Source organism: Epinephelus lanceolatus, chromosome 16, assembly GCF_041903045.1.
Source record: "Epinephelus lanceolatus isolate andai-2023 chromosome 16, ASM4190304v1, whole genome shotgun sequence".
NCBI classification, from domain to species: domain Eukaryota; kingdom Metazoa; phylum Chordata; class Actinopteri; order Perciformes; family Serranidae; genus Epinephelus; species Epinephelus lanceolatus.
The window spans coordinates 36,679,893-36,699,071 of NC_135749.1; the positions used below are offsets into that span (position 1 = coordinate 36,679,893).

A 19,179-nucleotide genomic window follows, 5' to 3' on the forward strand; every position below is an offset into this window, starting at 1 on the left:
GTAGTTTAAAAGGTGAATCCAGACATAGGTGAAAGAAACCCAAACTTGGCATTCTCCTGTTTAGAAAAGCTATTCTTTGCCTACTTATTTGTGTACAAAAAAGTGAAATGGCTCTGCTTTCCATTTTCAGAACATGTTTTTATTGTCTTTACTGAGGGCATGCACAGAGTTTGGAAAGCGTGTGGAATCTTCTGCAGAAGGACTTAAAGTTTTGTACACAATCTTCTATATGCCAGTGTCACAGTGTATCTTAGCTGGTCTTTGTAATCATGTGTATATGCCCTTTTTGGCATTTTTGTGGTTCACTTATAGCATATATTAACATACTTTTTGGCTTTTCGTTGTAGTAATCTTATTTTGTGTTTTTTACTGCTTGTTTTAGAGCTGTACATTTTATTCTGTATTTTTGTTCTGTGTTGTCTGTCTGTAACATGTGTTGCTGCCTGCCTTGGCCAGGACACTCTCTCAAGAGTTTTTTCCGGTTAAATAAAGGTTAAATTAAAAATAAATAAAAATACAACTCTAATTCCAAAACAGACAAGAAAAGGGGGGACACCATTTCTGAAAAGGGAAAAATGATAGCCAGTTAATGATACCAAGTTGGAATTTTGATTAATAATTAAATCAATAACCATAACCAAAATTACCGTATTAATGGTAAAGGTTGAAGGAGTTCTTGACAATTCATTCACTCTTGTGCAGTATTACACAGACAACAGGTATGATTCCAAATATATACTTATTCATAAACAAAGTAAAGCAACAAAACCCACAAATCCTAACTTACTTTATACAAGCATGGGTGTATATATGTGTGTGTGAGTGTGTGTGCCTCAGAGAGAGAGAGAGAGACGAAAGGTGGGTGTTTGAAACAATGGGCCGTCTGGCCTGCAAAATAAAATGGCTGACAACAGAGAACTACGAGATGGCCTAATCAAAGATGGCTTCAGATCAGGGAGGTTTGCTTGATCCTGTGGTCAGGACAAAGACAAAGGAAAAGAAGTGGGAACTTTGATATGTCCCTTTCAGGGTAGCTATGTTGAAAACCAATTTGTTAGTGAGTATGTGTATGTGAGACAGTATGTGTTGCAAAAGGGTCTGGGTTAGTACAAAAGATGTTTAGTTGCATGCAAGACTCTGTGAAAAGCATTAGCAAACTAACATCAACTAACCAATAACCTAACTGCACACAATCACAGCAGTAACTCAATAAACATTATTAAATCACAACTGACAAAGTTAAACAGTCTTCCTTAGCCTGTACAACTGCAGTGACGCTATGCCCAGTTGTTACATCACCAATCCTTCAATTCATGGAGGAAAGAGTTGCTTTGTGGACTACTGCTTTTGTTTGATGCAGATGAAGGCTAGAAAGAACTGTGGTACCAGGTGCAGTCCTTGCTGTGTCCTTGTTCTAAAGGTGCAGATCAGAGGAGGCTGGTTGCTCGATGTCCTTGCATAGTTAAACGTTGGGGTATAACTCAACTTGGTTCTCCTAGTTGCTGGAAAGTGAGTTGCAAACCTTGTGTTTGGCACACTAACTTCTCTGGTCCGGTTCTGCTCCTGCTGTGGGCATGCAGGGGTGAGAAAATGGGGGAAGGGCATAGCAGGTCCTCCTGCCTACGTCCTACCACTTCAGAGGTTTAGGAGCAGAGAGCCTGTAAGAGGCTCTGGAGAAAGAGCCGAGTCTTAGGAGAAATCTCAAAGTGCTACAGAAGGCAGTGCAGATATGCTATGCTAAGACTTAAAAACAGACAACAATAGCAAGGCCCAGAAGGAAAATCCTCACATGTCCAGTTTAGATTTTAACAAATGACAAATCATCTGTGGTCCAGTGAATCCCAACCACACACTGACTGAAACAGAAAGAGAAGGTCAAACACTAATTGATTTCCTGTCTGCATTTCTCCATTTTGAAGAAACTAATGTCTTGCAGAGTTCAGATTGGATTTTGGCCCATTTTGAAACACAGACTGTCTTTAAATCTGGGAGATACTGGGGAGCCACCCTGTGAACCTCGAGAAACAATTAATGTCCTCAGTTACCAAACGCTTACTGAGTGTGTTAAAAGAAGGTGATGTTACACAGCGGTGTACACACGTCTTTTTTTTTAATCAGTTGTACATTTGTTATTCCTCAGTGAGCTGCTGTGAGAGTTGTTTATATCTGTGATCTTACTGCCTCTAACCCAAATAAAAACATTGCATAGGATTTATTGTCAAGCCATGATTATGGGAATGTTTTATTGTCAACAAGACCACTAACATCAGCAGTGAGCACCATACTCTACATGGTGAAAAACTCCCTTGAGCAAATTTAGTGAAAAACAGAGTTGAGTATAACGTTACAAAGTAACGCGTTAGAGTACTTTGATTACTTTTTGCAGTAACGAGTAACCTAACGCGTTAGTTTGCTGTTTGAGTAATCAAATACTTAAGTACATTTTCAAACAAGACATCAGTTACTTCCATTACTTTTAGAACACTGGTCCTTAAGCTCCGAAACAGCAACGGCTGTCGTTTGGTTCTAATAACGGAGATAACGTTAAACCTATCAGTCTGAAAGAAGCCACGGAGCTTGTGGCTCGCTACGTGGTCGAAGAAATGCTGCCGTTGTCTACGGTGGAGTCTAAATAGGTGGAGTAGGACTCACTGACAGACATATTTCAGACTCAGGACTTGCATTATGCCTGGTACACGCTACACGCTGGTACTCACCAATTATCCCTGGTCGTCTTTCATGGCGTGTGTGTCTGTTCATGTGCCAGCCGAAATGTTGTTGTAGTCACCTAAAAGCGTCAGCAGATGGCAGGAGCCACATTTGAAGCGCCATACGTAAACTATCAAGCTACTGTGTCTTCCACAGGAAGTTCTGACAAATGTTTCAGAATAAAAGCCTATTTAGAAAATGAAGGGATTCTCTCAGGCGAGGTTATAAGAGGCTTTTAATTTGAAACAAGTGTTGAGTTTGAAATGACGGTGCGATGTGTTAACTTTATAAAGACAACGGAGCGGATAAAAAGTAAATATATAAACACACAGAGGGATTAATAAATAACGTACCATCTATAATGTAGTCTGTTTCAAATGAAGCTGGTAGCCTCTGCAGTTGTGGTGAGTAAAAGCCCCGCCGCTATTTGTTAATGTTATTACTTTATGTCTGACCGTGAGGATGTACCATTGTTTGCTAGCTTGATGCTAATGACAGTAACGTTAACTCAGCGGGTTGACAAAGTGCCTCTGCTGTTTCACACCATCATTTCCCCCTTTTACTCTGTGTGGTAACATCCCTAGAGGAAATATTAAAAATGCTGGGGTGTTGTTGTCATACAGTTGACTACAGCAGCAGATCGTTCTGTGTTTCTACTGGTCAAAGTGACGGCTGTGATGGGAGAATTGGATCTCAGTGAAGGGCAAGTGGTTCATAACTTTAATTTTGGAGACAAAAAGGCAAAAAAATGTAGGCTTAGCGCCCTGTGGTCCATTGCCCAATAGGAAATGTAGAATACTTAAAAGTACTTGAGTTACTTTGCTCAGGGAGTAACACAGTAAAGTAACTGGTTACTTTTTTTTTAAAAAAAAGAAGTAACGCAGTAACATACTTTGATTACTTTTAAAGTAACCCTTACCCAACACTGTTGAAAAACTAGTGCAAAATTTTCACCTGTGACCATCACTCGCATGTGTGTGACTTTTAAGACCCCTGCCAAAACCACTGATAAAAATGTAAAAAAAAGTGTCGTCCTGTCTTTCTGTCGCAGTCGTCCCCCATACATCCTGTAGGAATCGATGTTATGAGCCGTACAATGATGAGAGCCCCGGCTGTAGATGTGACATGAACTGTGAAGCCAGCAACAGCTGCTGTTATGATTACTACGACATCTGCACTGTGCCCGGTGAGAAACTGATTTTTGACATTTAATTTTGTTTGTGTAACAATGAACATCTCCAGTAATAGCTGGGTTATCTGATGCTCCAAAAATGATTCTACCTTTGGTTGAATGGAACAGGGTGCAGCACACTAACTTTGTAATTGTTCTCTTCAGCTGAGCAGTGGGAGTGCACGAAGCTGCGCTGTGGAGAGAAGAGGCTGACGCAGAGCAAATGTCACTGCTCTGACAACTGCTTGTCTGCAGGAGACTGCTGCACAAACTACAAACATGTCTGCCATGGTGAGGATTAAAACAGAGGGTGGGAAATTACATGAAAAACGATAGATGAAGATACGTCAAGGCTAGGTGAGATAAAAAGCTGTTAAAGAAACTTTTAAAGAATAATATTGGTGTTATGTAAACTCCAGCATGCAACATATTGGTTATCCAGGGGAATGATTAAACACTTTTGACTTTTTAAATGTTTATATCTGTTGAGAGCAGCCTCTCAAGCTATAAAAAGAGACAAAAGGATGTGCCGATGTTAACTGTTTTCAACAGTGATTTAAACATACTTCCTTTCTGCCTCTAAGTGCCTCTTTTGACTATAAACCACAGCTTATACTTTAAAGAGGTCTATCAAGCAGGATGGGGCTCAGTAAGTGATATTTTCACTGGTATCTTTACAGCCCGAGTCATTTCTGATGCTTTTTTTTTTTTTTTTTAAATATAGCTTATTGCAGTCTGGCCAATCTGGAAATCCATCGGTTAAAAAAAAATAAAAATTAAAAAAATAAAGGATTTTTTTTTCTTCCTTTCTACAATGTAAATTGCAGAATCTGTCTTGAGAGATTACAGTCTGGCTGCTAAACAACATTTCACAGCTGCTGCTGCTGCTGCTGCTGCTGGTGTTGGTCAAACACCTCATTATCTTAAGTGTTGTGTTTATGTGTGAGGTAAAGATATTGTCTGAAACCTGTCTGAGTTCTCCTTACACATTCTCCAAATACAATTGAATACAAAATTGGAAGAGACACCAGTTCAAAAGTGTTTGATTGTCAGTATACATCTATTTAACCAACAGGGGTTGCTTTGATTTAATAATGCTTAGATTCTGAAATGTAATGTGACTGTTAATGTGACTATTTAAATGCTCTGTGTTTTTTCCACCCTGTTGTAGGAGAGAAAGAGTGGGTGGAGGACCAGTGTGATGACCTGTTGACCCCCACATGTCCACCAGGGTAAGAATATATAATTAATGTGAAAGATTAATCATCAGAAATCAAGATTACTGCTCTGGTGAGAGCACATTCAAGTTATCATTATCACATAACCAGTTCTGTATGCGTCACAGAATTAATATAGCCACTATTTGCTATGTAAGGACATAGTGGAGTAATGGCATTCTAAGCAGAGAATAAGGTTAAGCTCCATCTCTGTGTGTTGTAATTCAAGCGTCTCTGTGGTTTGTTGTGGTATGCTAGTGTGACTGCAGGCAGGGCTGGACTGGGACAAAAAATCGGCCCGGGCATTTTGAGCCTAGCCCGGCCCACCAGGTATTGATGGAAAGACAATGAAGACTATGAATGAAAACAAACTTTCTTGTGACACCGCTTGTACACTGTCTTGTTGGTGTATATGTACTTGTCTAATAAATTTAAAACTACACCATCCTCCCAGTCCCATTATTCTATACAGTACTTACTTAGAGGAATCCAAAAGGCTGCTTGGTCTAGTGAACCTCCTGAACAATGAACGTATGATGGGATCCTGAAAATTGGACACTGAGGAACAGAGGTGAGACATGATCATTGATGAATATTAAAATGAATAAATGACAGATTTAGTAATATTTTCATAGACTATGTACTCACCACATCAATAAACAGCACAGCAACACATAATACTTCCTCAAACATGGCAACCTTTAAAAAGTGAAGGGATATTTTAAATTGAATGGAAACATGCCCACAATAAAAACAAAATACAGGTAATTATTGTCCACAAGAGTTTGCTGTTACATGTCAGTAAAAAAAACAATAAGATAAAAACACAACTTATCTAGAATAAAGAGGATATTTATGTATAAAAGACAAATACATTTAAGTAGTTACTTTTAACTCCAAGCCACTTTTATGTTAATGAGCAGCATCACATCTTCTGGCAAATCCTAATTTGATTCAATCTAAATTATATTTGCAAGTGGGTTTATGATGAATACTAGCCTAATCATTTGGTTTTACATGAACATTTTTGCTCTGTTGAGCTTTAGCTGTTTCAGAGTAAAGAATTACTGCATAGTGCACTTATATCAATTAATAGACATTGAAATATTTTACTACCTAACTAATAAAGACTATACTTAACTAACTAAATGAATAAAATAAAGTTACTGAAGCACTAAGATCACCATCACTAGTATAACATCATAGAAACAGCCCAGCAGTAGAGAAACCCCGTCATGCTGCTCAACAGCCAGCTAAATTGTTAAATGGCCTACTCATAACTATGCTGTGTTAAGAGTTAGCAAGCACAACGAAAATAAACTATCAACCAAACTTGATTCATATCTGACCCAGGTAGACTGCTGTTCATCACTTCTTACCTGAAGTTCAAATTCCCCTCCAGTCGCACCGCCTGTGCCGTCGTCATATAATGCGGCGGCCGCGGGTCTCCTCCTCCTGCCTCCCCTTCACCTCATTACCTGCTGCGGCTGCTTTGGATGCCAGTGCGGGTGCGGTCACTGATGCTGCCACTGAAGAAGCTCCGCCATAGCCAGCAAACATCTGTGTTATTTTAACACATTTGGCAGCATCTTCCTAAAGGGCTTGTCTCTTTTTCTCTCTTATTTTTTCTGCACCTCCTTTGAGTTTCTTCTCAGTTTTGTCAATCTCCTCTCTCTCTCTGTATGATTGATTGACTGGCAGCCGAGGCCCAAGTGGGAGGGGGCATCGGCCCTTGGCTGTAATTGGTCCAGCCCAGAATCAATCATGACTAATGGGCCGATCTACCAGTTTTGTGTACCAATAGGTATCATGACATGACTAAGAAAAAAAAAAAAAAAAAAGAAAAAGGCCCGGCCCAAAATTACCATTGGCCCACCGGGCAAATGCCCAGTATGCCCGATGGCCAGTCCAGCACTGACTGCAGGTGCCTGTTAGTGTATGTGTGTTTACCACTAGCTGGCTCATCGCTTGCTGCTTTGAACTGCGCTCATATGGTGGTTATTACTGATAACAGGACGGCATCATTATGAAAATGTTGCGCTCACCCTCTTTTTTCCCCCAGGTTAACACAGTTAGCTCTGTCAGCAGTGTTGCTGTTGTTTGTACTGTTTGTGGAATTAGCACCGTTAGCTGCTAGCCACCGGCTCAGCCATCTCCATATTGAGAACCGTGTGCTGTGCAGACAACTCTTAAGCTCTGAATTTTCAATAGTTCTCATTCTAAGTCATCACATATCACCGCTTTGTCAGTGGACGTTCACGTCTTCATATTATACACTAGGTATCCTCCTGCGTCTGCTGTTGACTTTCAGGGATGCCACAACCAACGCTGGGACATCAACAAAACCACGTGGTTAGGTTTAGAAATAAATGTCATCAGTTGGCTCTACATTCATATAATAAGAGTGTCTGGGGTTTGTTGGACCCATCCACCACCCCTCCCACCTGCCCTACAGAGTAGGGATGTGCCATATCATATAGTTTACAATAATACTGATATAATTTTTAATATGATATGAAAAATTTAAATCGAGATACTTGCGATATTTCAACTTGTCGGCATATTGGTGTCAAACTGTTATCCATGTCAACAACAAGCATGGTTAAAAGTGAAATTATTACCATGGTTCCAAACAGAGGAGCGGGGTTCAATTGTTTGGAATAAACTGTGGCACCCTGAATGTTTTAATTCTCAGACTCTTTAAGCGACTCAGAGAAAACTCAGGAGTGTGTGTCATCACATGATTTTGTCACAAACCTTTGGTAATGTAATATATGTGTGTGCAATTTGTAATCTGCAATAGCTACAGTAGCATAACAGCCTGTCACAGGTGACAGTGTGATTATTAGAGGAGAAATGGCAGAGCATAAAGGTCCAGTGGGAAAAAAATAACAGCACAATCATTTAGGATTTTACTGAAAGAGAAGGAAATCATCTGTTGATTTATATATATATTTCCCAGGGTACATATTTTGTATGTGAAAACTGTTTAAATGTGTAATTTGTGGTAAATTTTATTTAGTTGTACTCAGAGTTGGGTATAACGTGTTACAAAGTACTTTGATAACTTTTTGCAGTAACGAGTAACCTAATGCGTTAGTTTGCTGTTTGAGTAATCAAATACTTAAGTACATTTTCAAACAAGACATCAGTTACTTCCGTTACTTTTAGAAAGCTGGTCCTTCAGCTCCGAAACAGCAACGACTGTCTTTTGGTTCTAATAATGGAGATAACGTTAAATCAGTCTGAAAGAAGCCACGAAGCTTGTGGCTCGCTACGTGGTAGAAGAAATGCTGCCATTGTCTACGGTGGAGTCTAAAACATTCCTCAGGATCGTCAGTAAAATCCCCACGACTCAATAAATGGAGGAGGACTCGCTGACAGACAGGTCAGACTCAGGACTTGCATTATGCCTGGTACATGCTACACGACTTTTCTGCCCGTTCTGAAAGTCACTATGTCACATTACACGATTGTGAAGTTATAAAATTGTGCCGTGACTTGGCCGACAGACATGACACACTACACGATGATACTCACCAATTATCCCCGGTCGTCTTTCAGACGTGTGTGATGTCATCGGGTTATTCTTGTCCTATTTTTATTACTTCCACTATTATTTGAGTCAGAACTGTGTCTGTTCATGTGCCAGCCGACATGTTGTTGTAGTCACCTAAAAGCGTCAGCAGGTGGCAGGAGCTACATTTGAAGTACCGTACGCAAACATTCAAGCTACTGCATCCGCCACAAGTTCCTACAAATGTTTCACAATAAAAGCCTATTTAGGAAATGGGGGGATTCTCTCAGCCGAGGTTATAAGGGGCATTTAATTTGAAACAAGTTCAGGAAGTGTTGAGTTTAAAATGACGGCGCGATGCATTAACTTTATAAAGACAACGGGAGCGGATAAAAAGTAAATATATAAACACACAGAGGGATTAATAAATAACGGACCATCTATAATGTAGTCTGTTTCAAATGAAGCTGGGAGCCTCTGCAGTCGTGGTGAGTAAAAGCCCCGCCACAATTTGTTAATGTTAGTACTTTATGTCCGTCTACATTATGAGGACGTAACATTGTTTGCTAGCTTGATGCTAATGACAGTACTCACTGGTTGACAAAGTGCCTGAAATATTAAAAACGCTGCGGTGTTGTTGTCATAGCTACAGTTGTCTACGGCAGCAGGTCGTTCTGTGTTTCTACTGGTCAAAGTGACGGCTGTGATGGGAGAATTGGATCTCAGTGAAGGGCAAGTGGTCCATAACTTTAATTTTGGAGACAAAAAATGTTGGCTTAGCGCCCTGTGGTCCATTGCCCAATAGGAAATGTAGAATACTCAGAAGTACTTTAAAAGTACTTGAGTTACTTTACTCAGGGAGTAACGTTGGAAGTACTGTGAAAGTACTTGAGTTACTTTACTCAGGGAGTAACGCAGTAAAGTAACTGGTTACTTTTCAAAAAAGTAACGCAGTAAAGTACTTTGATCACTATTAAAGTAACCCTTACCCAGCTCTGGTTGTACTATTAATATACACAATCTGGACCTCACTCTGAGTTACTGCTGTTGTTTACAAACTAAAGAAATGAGAGATCATTTCTTTAGTTTTTACTGAATATTTGAAGGCAAACTGTAAAACTATATCACTATATTTTCTTGCAATTCTATGTTCTTTAATTAATAATACCTTTTTAACTAATTTTGTCATATCCTCACAAATATCATTATTGCAAAACTATCCTGAAATATTGTGATATTATTTTAGGGCCATATCGCCCACCCCTACTATAGATTTTCCAGCTCCTTATAATTGTGTTGTCACATGCAGTGTTTAAACCTGACGCCGTCCAGCAGCATATCATACTGCTGCAACAGGTGCCATCCTGCCGACTGGTGGCCTGTCCTAACACAATTAAAAGCCCCATCCATCGCATTACATTTGGCATCAATGGTGTTTCATACCACCACGAAAGGTGACTGTTGGCGATGGTATGTGTCTCTGAAATCACTGACAAAGTGACAGTATTTGACAACTTTTGAACGAGAAGGGGCTGGAATTTTGTATAGAGCCCTATAACTGAAAGGATATTGTTTTATAACATTTATTTTTCTTGGCATGACAAGAATAAATGCAATAACTGACTGCCAAGTGATATTGATTGAAGGACCAGAATTTGCACATTGAGTAGTTTTTCTTGCCTCGAGTAATCAGCTTCCATTTATCTAACTAAAATGGAGGGCGTCTCTTTTCCTTTCACTTTCTTGACAATCATTCTCACACTTGGTGGGTGTGTTGCTGAGAACCCAAAGCAGTGCAGTGTCCAGTGCCAGCTCTTGAGATCTGCGGGACATATTTATTGGTAGTGCATTATGCAATACTGGAGGCCAGTCAATCTGCTTGTTCATAACTGGCATGTTTTCACAGTCACAGAATATAGTTAAACTCACAAGAACACATTTGTGTCCTTGTTTCTTCCGTAGAGGCACTCCAACCAAATAGCCAGAATAAATGTTAGCATTGTACATTTCTGCAAACCACAGATAACTTTTATTATATAATGGATACCTTAAAACTATATGTTTCAACAGTGCTATAGTTAACATGTACTTGGGTTTAGGCACAAAAACTACTTGGTTATGGTTTGGAAAAGATCGTGTTTTGGCTTGAAATATGCAGTTTTGGTGTCACAATCCTTGGTGGAAATGCAGCAATGTCTCGTCAAAAAACAACCAGTTTGGTTGCCTGTTGGTCTCCAGCAGTGGTCTGCAGCTTAGCATCACGTCTTGCCTAAGTGTCACACCATACACCACTTTAGAAATGCTGGTATGACACGTATGAAACGTGCAAATGGAACGTATTAGTGGTTTACAGAAACGCACAATGCCATCATTTCTACTGGTGACCAGGCTGGACATTTACAAGCTCACGGGCAGGGGTGGGCTGGCCATCAGGCACACTGACTTCCTGTGGGCTGACGTGCCGAGTATCTCAGTCTCTCCTCTCTCTTCTCTGTTGCTGTGAGCAGGCATGCAGGAGAGTTACGATCATTACACAAATTGGCATCAGCAGGTAATTTTATCGTAAGCCTTTGAGCTTTTGGGCATAGTCTTTGTAACATAGATGTTGTCATGCCTGTGCCTATTATATAATATGATTTATATGGCTGTGAAGTGATTAAAATTATCTATCTAATTAATTACATATTCTGTGATTAATTAATCTAAATTAATCACATACATCAACTTCTGCTGTGAAAGGATTTAAAAAATTTCAATTCAAATTAATTTTGGCAGATGTATCATATTAAAGCTGCTGAATTTTTGGTCACAGTTGTCCCCCTGTCCTTGACTACCCAAACTGGTCTGCAGTCCATTTTGTAACGGAGTTAGTAAGATGGTCATAGACACACTTACTCAGTTTGCATCTGAATGCCTGGTTGAGCGTGGCTTGACGAGGCTGACAGCTAGCGCTAACATGAGAGGCTATGCTAGCTTGGACCTCTGGGTTTGCTGCCAAATGCTTTGCGTTGAGGTGATATTTCAGGCTTGCAGTACTCCTATGGTATGAAAAGTCCTTACTGCAGTAACTGCAGAGAATGGTGCTCCTATCAACAGTTCCATCTGGCCATTTTTTCAATGTAATTGTTCCAGCCATGGGTCCAAGCAGTGTCCTCTCGTCTGCCTCCATTATATGACAAAGTCACTGTGGCATTCAATGACACACCGGGTCAAAGGCCACCGAGGACCATGATTAATTGGTGTTATTTTTTTAATGCATTGTTTTGACAGTTGTTATGAGTTATATTTGTGTGATCGATTGTGGCTGGTTAGTGGGGGCCAACTTTTTGTCCCTGTCCACTCCTGCTTACAGCCAACCAAATAGCTGTCTCAGAATTTTAAAAATATTTTTTACAGCAATTTTCTTTTTTAAGGAAATGTCTCCAGATTTCAGTACTTACCGCAATGTGCTGCTGGTTTACCCTTTATGATAATAAATGAGTGAAACTGAATGTGCAATTTTTTGTTTTTGTCACATAATCCCTTTCCTACAGTGAAAAATGATCAACAGTCAGCTCCTGAAACCTCCTGTTTCTGTCCAGCGTCAGCAGCTGTACTCTGTTTTTCCTCACTGTATGTTTTTGTCTGTAATCTAATCCCCTCCTCCTGATGGAATCTTTTTTTTCTCACCATCACAGCTTTAAACGCCAGCCTCTGCTCCTCGTCTCTTTGGATGGACTTCGGGCTGAGTACCTGCAGACATGGAGCGCTCTCATTCCTGTTCTGGACAAACTCAGTTAGTATCAACCATATTACGCACTAATTACGCACATATTATGCACTTTGAATGATCATGTTCTAAAGTGCAAAATATGAAAAGAATATATCTTAGGGAAAACTAGTAGCTCTTATGTACAAAGATACAAAGACCTCAAATATGCCTGTTCACTATTAGGAACTTAAAGGGACACTTTGACTTTTTGGCAAGTTCGCCTATTGCCGTAATCCCTATAGTTGTATGTGTAGGTACATTACCTTTAATCATCAGTGCCTGTTGTTCTGAGATGGGTGGGGCAGAGCTGCCCACTGCTCAGGGCACAAAATGGAGGTGAACGGTACAGCCCCCTCTCTCCCTCAAAACTAATCAAATACACCATCAAATGACTCCTAGTCTCTATACAGACTCTACATTCAGTGAATGTAGAGTCTGTAGGCAAACCCCGGAGATCTTGCCTCCGGAAGAAGAGCGGAAGAGCCCTGGTTTCTGGTTGTAGGCTGTTTGTAGTCCACGTGTTATTGACCAACTGGCTGCAGCTGTTGCCAGGTTAAATGGTCCGTGCAGTGAACTAACGAGGCGGAACATAATTGGCGTCACTGCAATCTCTGAATACATCACAATGGTTCAGCATATTTACTTTCAAACCGGAATGCCAAAAAATCGGGGGTCTGCCCCCAGAGGCTGTATCGCCATCTGCCGGAAGTCAGACGCTGAATACAGCCGATGGGTTCCGAGAATGAATGACTCCAAAACACTCTTGTAGACAACTTGTAGCTTACACATTCACCAGGCTATGAAATAATAATGTAATATTATGAGACAGAGTTGTTGTGAAGCCAAATGCACAGCCGAAACTACATTCCAGACATACAGTACTTGCTGGGCGGAGTGATTTCAGTGTATGTTTAGTGCAGTTACTCCCGTCATCAAAACAACAAGTTTGTTGAGAAGAAGATCATGGTGGACTTTCTGGTGGATGTCAACAATAACCGAAAATTTATAAGCTTCGGGGAAAAAATCATGGTATATGAATGAATGAATGAATGAATGAATGAATGAATGAATTTTTATTTTTGTGTCTGGCTGCCCCAAGGCAGCCCATCCCTCATGGGATTATTCAGACACATTTTAAACAAAACACTTTCCAGTGCCATCACGCCAACATAACATAGTGAACATGACATATACACAAGCCGTGAATGAAGATCAACAAAAGTAAATAAAACAAAATAAAATAAAATAAAATAAAAAGGACAATCTTTAGAGCCACGATCTATCTGTGTGCATAAGTTGCCTGTTTTCTTCTATTCCACGCTTTGTGGATATAATTAGATATTGCAAATATATGATCATCAAATAACCATTTAATTATTTGGTTATCCTGGGACAGACCTACATGTGTTGACACTTTGTCAAAGAGTGTTTCTCTTAGGTCATCATAAAATGGACAGTACAGCAGGAAGTGAGTTTCATTCTCTGCTTCACCGAGCTCACAGTAGTGACATAATCTTTGATCTTCCTCAGTTCCAATGTAGCGTCCTGTCTCAATATGTAGCGGTAATATCCCAAAGCGAAACTGAGCACACAGAGATCTTTGGCTTTTAGATAAATCATACATAATATATCTTTCACAAGCATACACTTCTTTAAACAAACAATATATGCGTAATTTTGGTTTATGATTAATTTCATCCAGCCAGTTACTTTTGTATTTTGTCATAGCAAATTCTTTAAACATCCCCACATCCACTCTCTGTCTGTGGCTATAGAGATGTTGAAGCCCATGCTCCTGAAGCAGATCATACATCTCAGACGCCCATTCTCCTTCCACTGAGAGATCCCACATGAAAATCTTCTTCGCCATTCTGTCATCCGGTAGCTCAAGCATTCTATTCCATAAGTTTATCATATTTACCTTCCACCTAACCTCACACGGTACCCATCCCATGTCACCATTAACGGCAGATGAAGGGGCAAATTTATGGACACCTAGAAAGTATCTTTGTGCCCTATTATGCACACTTACACTTTTATTATAGTGTCTAAACCCCCACACTCCAGAGGAGTAGTCCAAAATAGGACAAACACATGCTTGATACAATTGGCTATATGTAGCATAACCCATATTTCTTAAAGTCTTAGTTTTCCCAATGATACCTCCTAAGGCTCTGCTGGCAGAGTCTGCTAACACTGATGTCCCATGTAGAAATGACATATGTTCATCCAGGAAAAGGCCCAAATATTTGTACTTATCAGTATATTCGAGTTTATTATCACCAAAACAGAATTGAAATTCACTTCTTTTCCAACCAGCTTTTCTAAACTCCATAATCTCTGTCTTTTTTGGATTGATAGAGAGGCGCCATCTTTTGCATCATTTTTCAGCACATGTTAACATTTTTTGCAAATCTATTTCATTTTCTGCCATCAATATTAAATCATCTGCATAAAGCAGGGTGCTCAGTTTCACTTCCCCACATGTTATCCCCAACTCCAGCTGTTTTATTTCTTTCGCTAGATCATTAATAAAGATGGCAAATAGAGTTGGGGATAAAGAATCCCCCTGCTTCACTCCTAGGGGAGTAGGGAACCACTCTGTATAAAATTCATTTAACTTAACACAGGCCACCGGTGCCTTATAGATAGACTGAATGGCAGAATAAAATTTTCCGTTAATTCCTGTTTTAAGGAGCTTGAATGCCAGAAGATCTCTATTAACCAAATCAAAAGCCTTTTTAAAGTCAATAAAACATGAAAAAGTTTATCTATTTTCCCAAATTCTATTTCTTATTACAGTACACACTGTGTGTATGTGATCTATACAGGCTCTTGCCCTGCGAAAACCGTTTTGCTCGTCTTCTAACAGTTGATTATGTTCCAAGAATGCCATCAGCCTACGATTTAAAAGTGAGGAATACATTTTATAAACCTTGCTAAGTAAACTGATACCCCTGTAGTTTAATGGCATCCTTGGGTCATCTTTTATAGACTTGGGGATGGGATTTATAATGGATTTAAGCCAGGTGGAAGGCAAAATACTACAATCAAAGCAAAATTTAAACAAACCATACAGGACCTCAAATAATTTGGGGGATTTCAACACTTCATTATATAATTCATCAATACCAAAAGCTTTTCCTCTCTTAGCCATGTCAATTGTTTGCTGGACCTCCTCCCTAGTCACCTCTCTATTCAAAACATTATTACTCTTGATATGTTGGCCCTCCATCTCTGTTTTTTGTGCACATGTCTCAGCATAAAATTCCTCATCAAAACCTATATCATTTCCTGAGAACAGACCAGAAAATCCCTTCTCCCATTCCCCAAGCACCTTTTCCCTATCAGAGAACAATTCTTGGCCTTGCCATATTTCCATAGGAATTCTCCTGTGACGTTTGGGACCTAATTCATTAATCTTACTCCAGAAACATTGAGGGTTGTTAGATTGAATGTATTCTAGATTTAATGATAAGCCTCTTTGGTACCTCCTTTTATACAGTCTAAGCTTCTTATCGAATGCATGTTGTTTACCTTTAAATACAATTCTACACTGTTTTCTATGGCATCTACTTTCAGAATGTAAATATAACTGTTCAGCTCAGACCACAAAGCCCCTAGTTCTTGATTCCAATATGGCTTATGTGACCTATATGGTTTGAGTGGTCTATCTATTTTGCTTTTATCCCTGCTCCCTAATTCTGTGTGGATCAGTTTGCATAATTCATCGTACCATTTATCCAATTCGTCCTGCTTTTGGGCAGCAACTTCTAGTTTACTAATCAATTTCTCCATTGCTGCATGAGCCATGTTGGAGTTTAGAAAGGCCTCAGGCACATTTCTCCTAATCCTTTTTTGAGTAGGTTGCATATGTGAAGAGCTATTTTCAGGATCTAGCTTTACAAGGTCAACATAAAACTTCATAAACAACAGAGAGTGATCTGGCAAATGGCAACAGTCTCCTAAATAAATAAATAAATAAATCAAAACATGCAGCATTTTCAGCCAATTCAGCTGCCATTAAAACTTTAAACTCGAAACAATTTTCCAAACAGTCAAAAGGGGTAATTATATAATCAACAATTGCCTTACCCTTTGTGGATACTGATGTAAAGTTATCATCCAATGATAAGATTCTACCATTGATCAAACACATTTTAGAGTCCCTTAAAAATTCAAGCAATGATTCACCATGCTTATTCACATAATCATCCAGAGCGATTCGTGGTAGAATGCTATCAATATCAGGAATGAAATAATTTAGACCTCCTATTCGAGCATTCAAGTCTCCACAAACATAGATAGCATCCATTTCTGTGTATAAATAAACTTGACTTAACAAATGACAAAAAAATAAGAATGCATCTCTACCCCAAGGGGATAATTCTGGAGGTAAGTAACATGAAAAAATAGCAAAACAGTATTCAGATGTCCTATGTTCAAAAGACAGACCAATAATGCCATCCAAAGATTTGTCAATTATTTCAATTTTATATTCAGAAAATAATGATGATCTTACAAAAATCCCCACTCTACCCGACGCTCTGGGAGCTCTCACATGTGTTATTCTATTATTTCCAAACCATACATATCCGTCCATGTCAATAATGTCATCTCCTCGCAGGTGGGTTTCATTCAGAGAAATAATATCTGCATCTAATAACTGTAAGATAGCTGCTCTAAGTTCATAATTATTGACTGTCCACCCATTTACGTTCCAATGTACAAGTGAATTGTGTCACGTAACTGTTTAGTACTCGCCAACTCCGGGGGCCTTCAATAGCCCCCCCTCTGACTCTGGGATCTCCTCTCTCCCCCTCTCCTCCTTCCCGCTGATGCGTCATCATCTCTCTTTACGAGCCTGCCGTTCCCCGTTACGAAGTAATCCTTTCCTTGCGGCAGTTCTTTCAAGATGGTTTTAAAGTTTATTTCAATCAGGTGCTCGGTGTGGGATTTGGCAGACTTCACATATACCCTTTCATAGGGTGATTGCTCTCTCAATTTTTGCTTCGGGCTCAGGATTGCAACTTTGTCCTCTGCTGATTTACATTCCACCCTAACAGCAGCAGGCGCGTCTCCTCTTTTCTTCATCCTCTCCGCCTCCTTTGCCCGGATGTCACTGCCAAGACCCTTGGAGAACATCAGATTAATTTTCTCCAATATGTTCTCGTTGATTTCTTGGCGCAGGCCATAAACTATGAGAGACACTGCAGACTCAAATCGCGGTGGATGTTTCCCCCCTGGTATCTTCAGCTCCAGTGCCTCCATGCGCGCTTGCAGGCGACCAGTCTCCAAGTCCAGTCCCTCTTTCATTTCTTTCCGGCATCTCTCCATTTCCACCATTAACAGCTTCTGGTTTTCCGTCAGCATCTTGTCCAGTGATTTCTCCAGACTGTCGACCTTACTATTAAGCCTCTTGTCAAAGCTTATCTTCAGGTCGTCAATTTTGCAGTTTACTTTTTGTAACTCTTCCAGTAGCTGCGCATTCGCCATTTCAGCAGTTGTATTGATCTTGCTCCGTAAACCACCGACATTCAACTCAGCTGTTTGCTGATTTGTTTGCCTATGGATGAGACATTCCAGACAATTTCAACTTTTCTTCTTACCTCTCCAGGATCGCTTCCGGGAGATAAAGCACCCTTGAGTCAATTTCTCAGTGTAGGTGGAGTATATACTTTGAATAAAGTCCTTTAAACTCCTTATTTTAACTTCTATTATCAGCGTTGTTTGGCATCGGTGTGTCTGCGTGTCAGCACCGGAAGCCGTTCTACTTGATTGCATTAAATTACACAGGTGTACCTAACAAAGTGGCCAGTGACTGTATGTTACATACATATGTTGATGGTGGGATGGGACGAGAGTACGCCGCAAAATAATCACCGGAACACGGGGAGAACATGCTAACTCCACACTCACAAATCACCACAACTCCTGAAGGAACAACAACATAAAATGTTCCTTAGCAGTCTGTTTATTCCCAACAATGAGAAGTAATGCCAGTCACTTCACTATATGCTCTGGGCAAGCACTTATCCATAACATAACCACAACAACATTTGCATTTTAGCCTTATTTACCATGCTTGGGTTGTAGGCTAATGTTACTCAACACAGAGGTAACGTTACAGCAGAGGGATTGCTGAGCAAAATACACAACGATCACTTACCACGTGTGCTCGTGTTGTGATGCCGACAGAAGGTATGGCAGTGTCTCTCAAGAAAGGAGTTTGAACCATTCCTGAGCTTCTGTGCTCCATCCTTTCAGCGTAGTCCTCCAGTAAAAAATGGTTGGAGCAAACAAACATTTTCCGGACCGTTTCCACAGGCGTGTTAGGGTCGATGTCCAGCACAAATAGCCATTGTTTCATCCTGTCCGTATTTTTGGTTGGTACTACGTGAAACTTCACTCTGCTCCATGTCTTCGGCTTGTTACTGCAACCTTTTACAATACATGTGTAAACCATGATTTACAACAACACTCTGTAAACTTTTCTCAAACTTTCTGGTGTGTCCAGCTGACGATACCGCAAATGCAAGGCTGCAAGCAATAACTACAGCACTGTCTCAGGTGCGCACTGTGTCACTCCGCCCAGTGGTTTACTCAAGAAAGTAGTTCCGAGTATTTGCTTCATGTGTCGTAATGTTACTTAATTATACATTATTATTTCATAGCGTGGGGAATGCGCAAGCCATGTGTTGTCCACTAGAGCATTATGGAGTCATTTGATGGTGTATTTGATTAGTTCTGAGGGAGAGAGGGGGCTGTACCGTTCACCTCCATTTCAGCTCTGTCTCACCGATCTCAGAACAGC

The 19,179-nt window shown here is 40.1% G+C and overlaps 1 protein-coding gene across 1 annotated transcript in view; it reads left to right on the plus strand.

Annotated features, from left to right (window-relative positions):
- Positions 1 to 19,179, plus strand: part of LOC117263020 (venom phosphodiesterase CdcPDE) — a 90,114-nt gene that overhangs the window by 16,248 nt on the left and 54,687 nt on the right. Inside the window, exons 3-6 of the mRNA XM_078176048.1 lie at positions 3,761 to 3,895; positions 4,046 to 4,171; positions 5,052 to 5,112; positions 12,292 to 12,389. Of these exons, the coding sequence (XP_078032174.1) occupies positions 3,761 to 3,895; positions 4,046 to 4,171; positions 5,052 to 5,112; positions 12,292 to 12,389 (420 nt within the window). The remainder of the gene's footprint in view (positions 1 to 3,760; positions 3,896 to 4,045; positions 4,172 to 5,051; positions 5,113 to 12,291; positions 12,390 to 19,179) is intronic.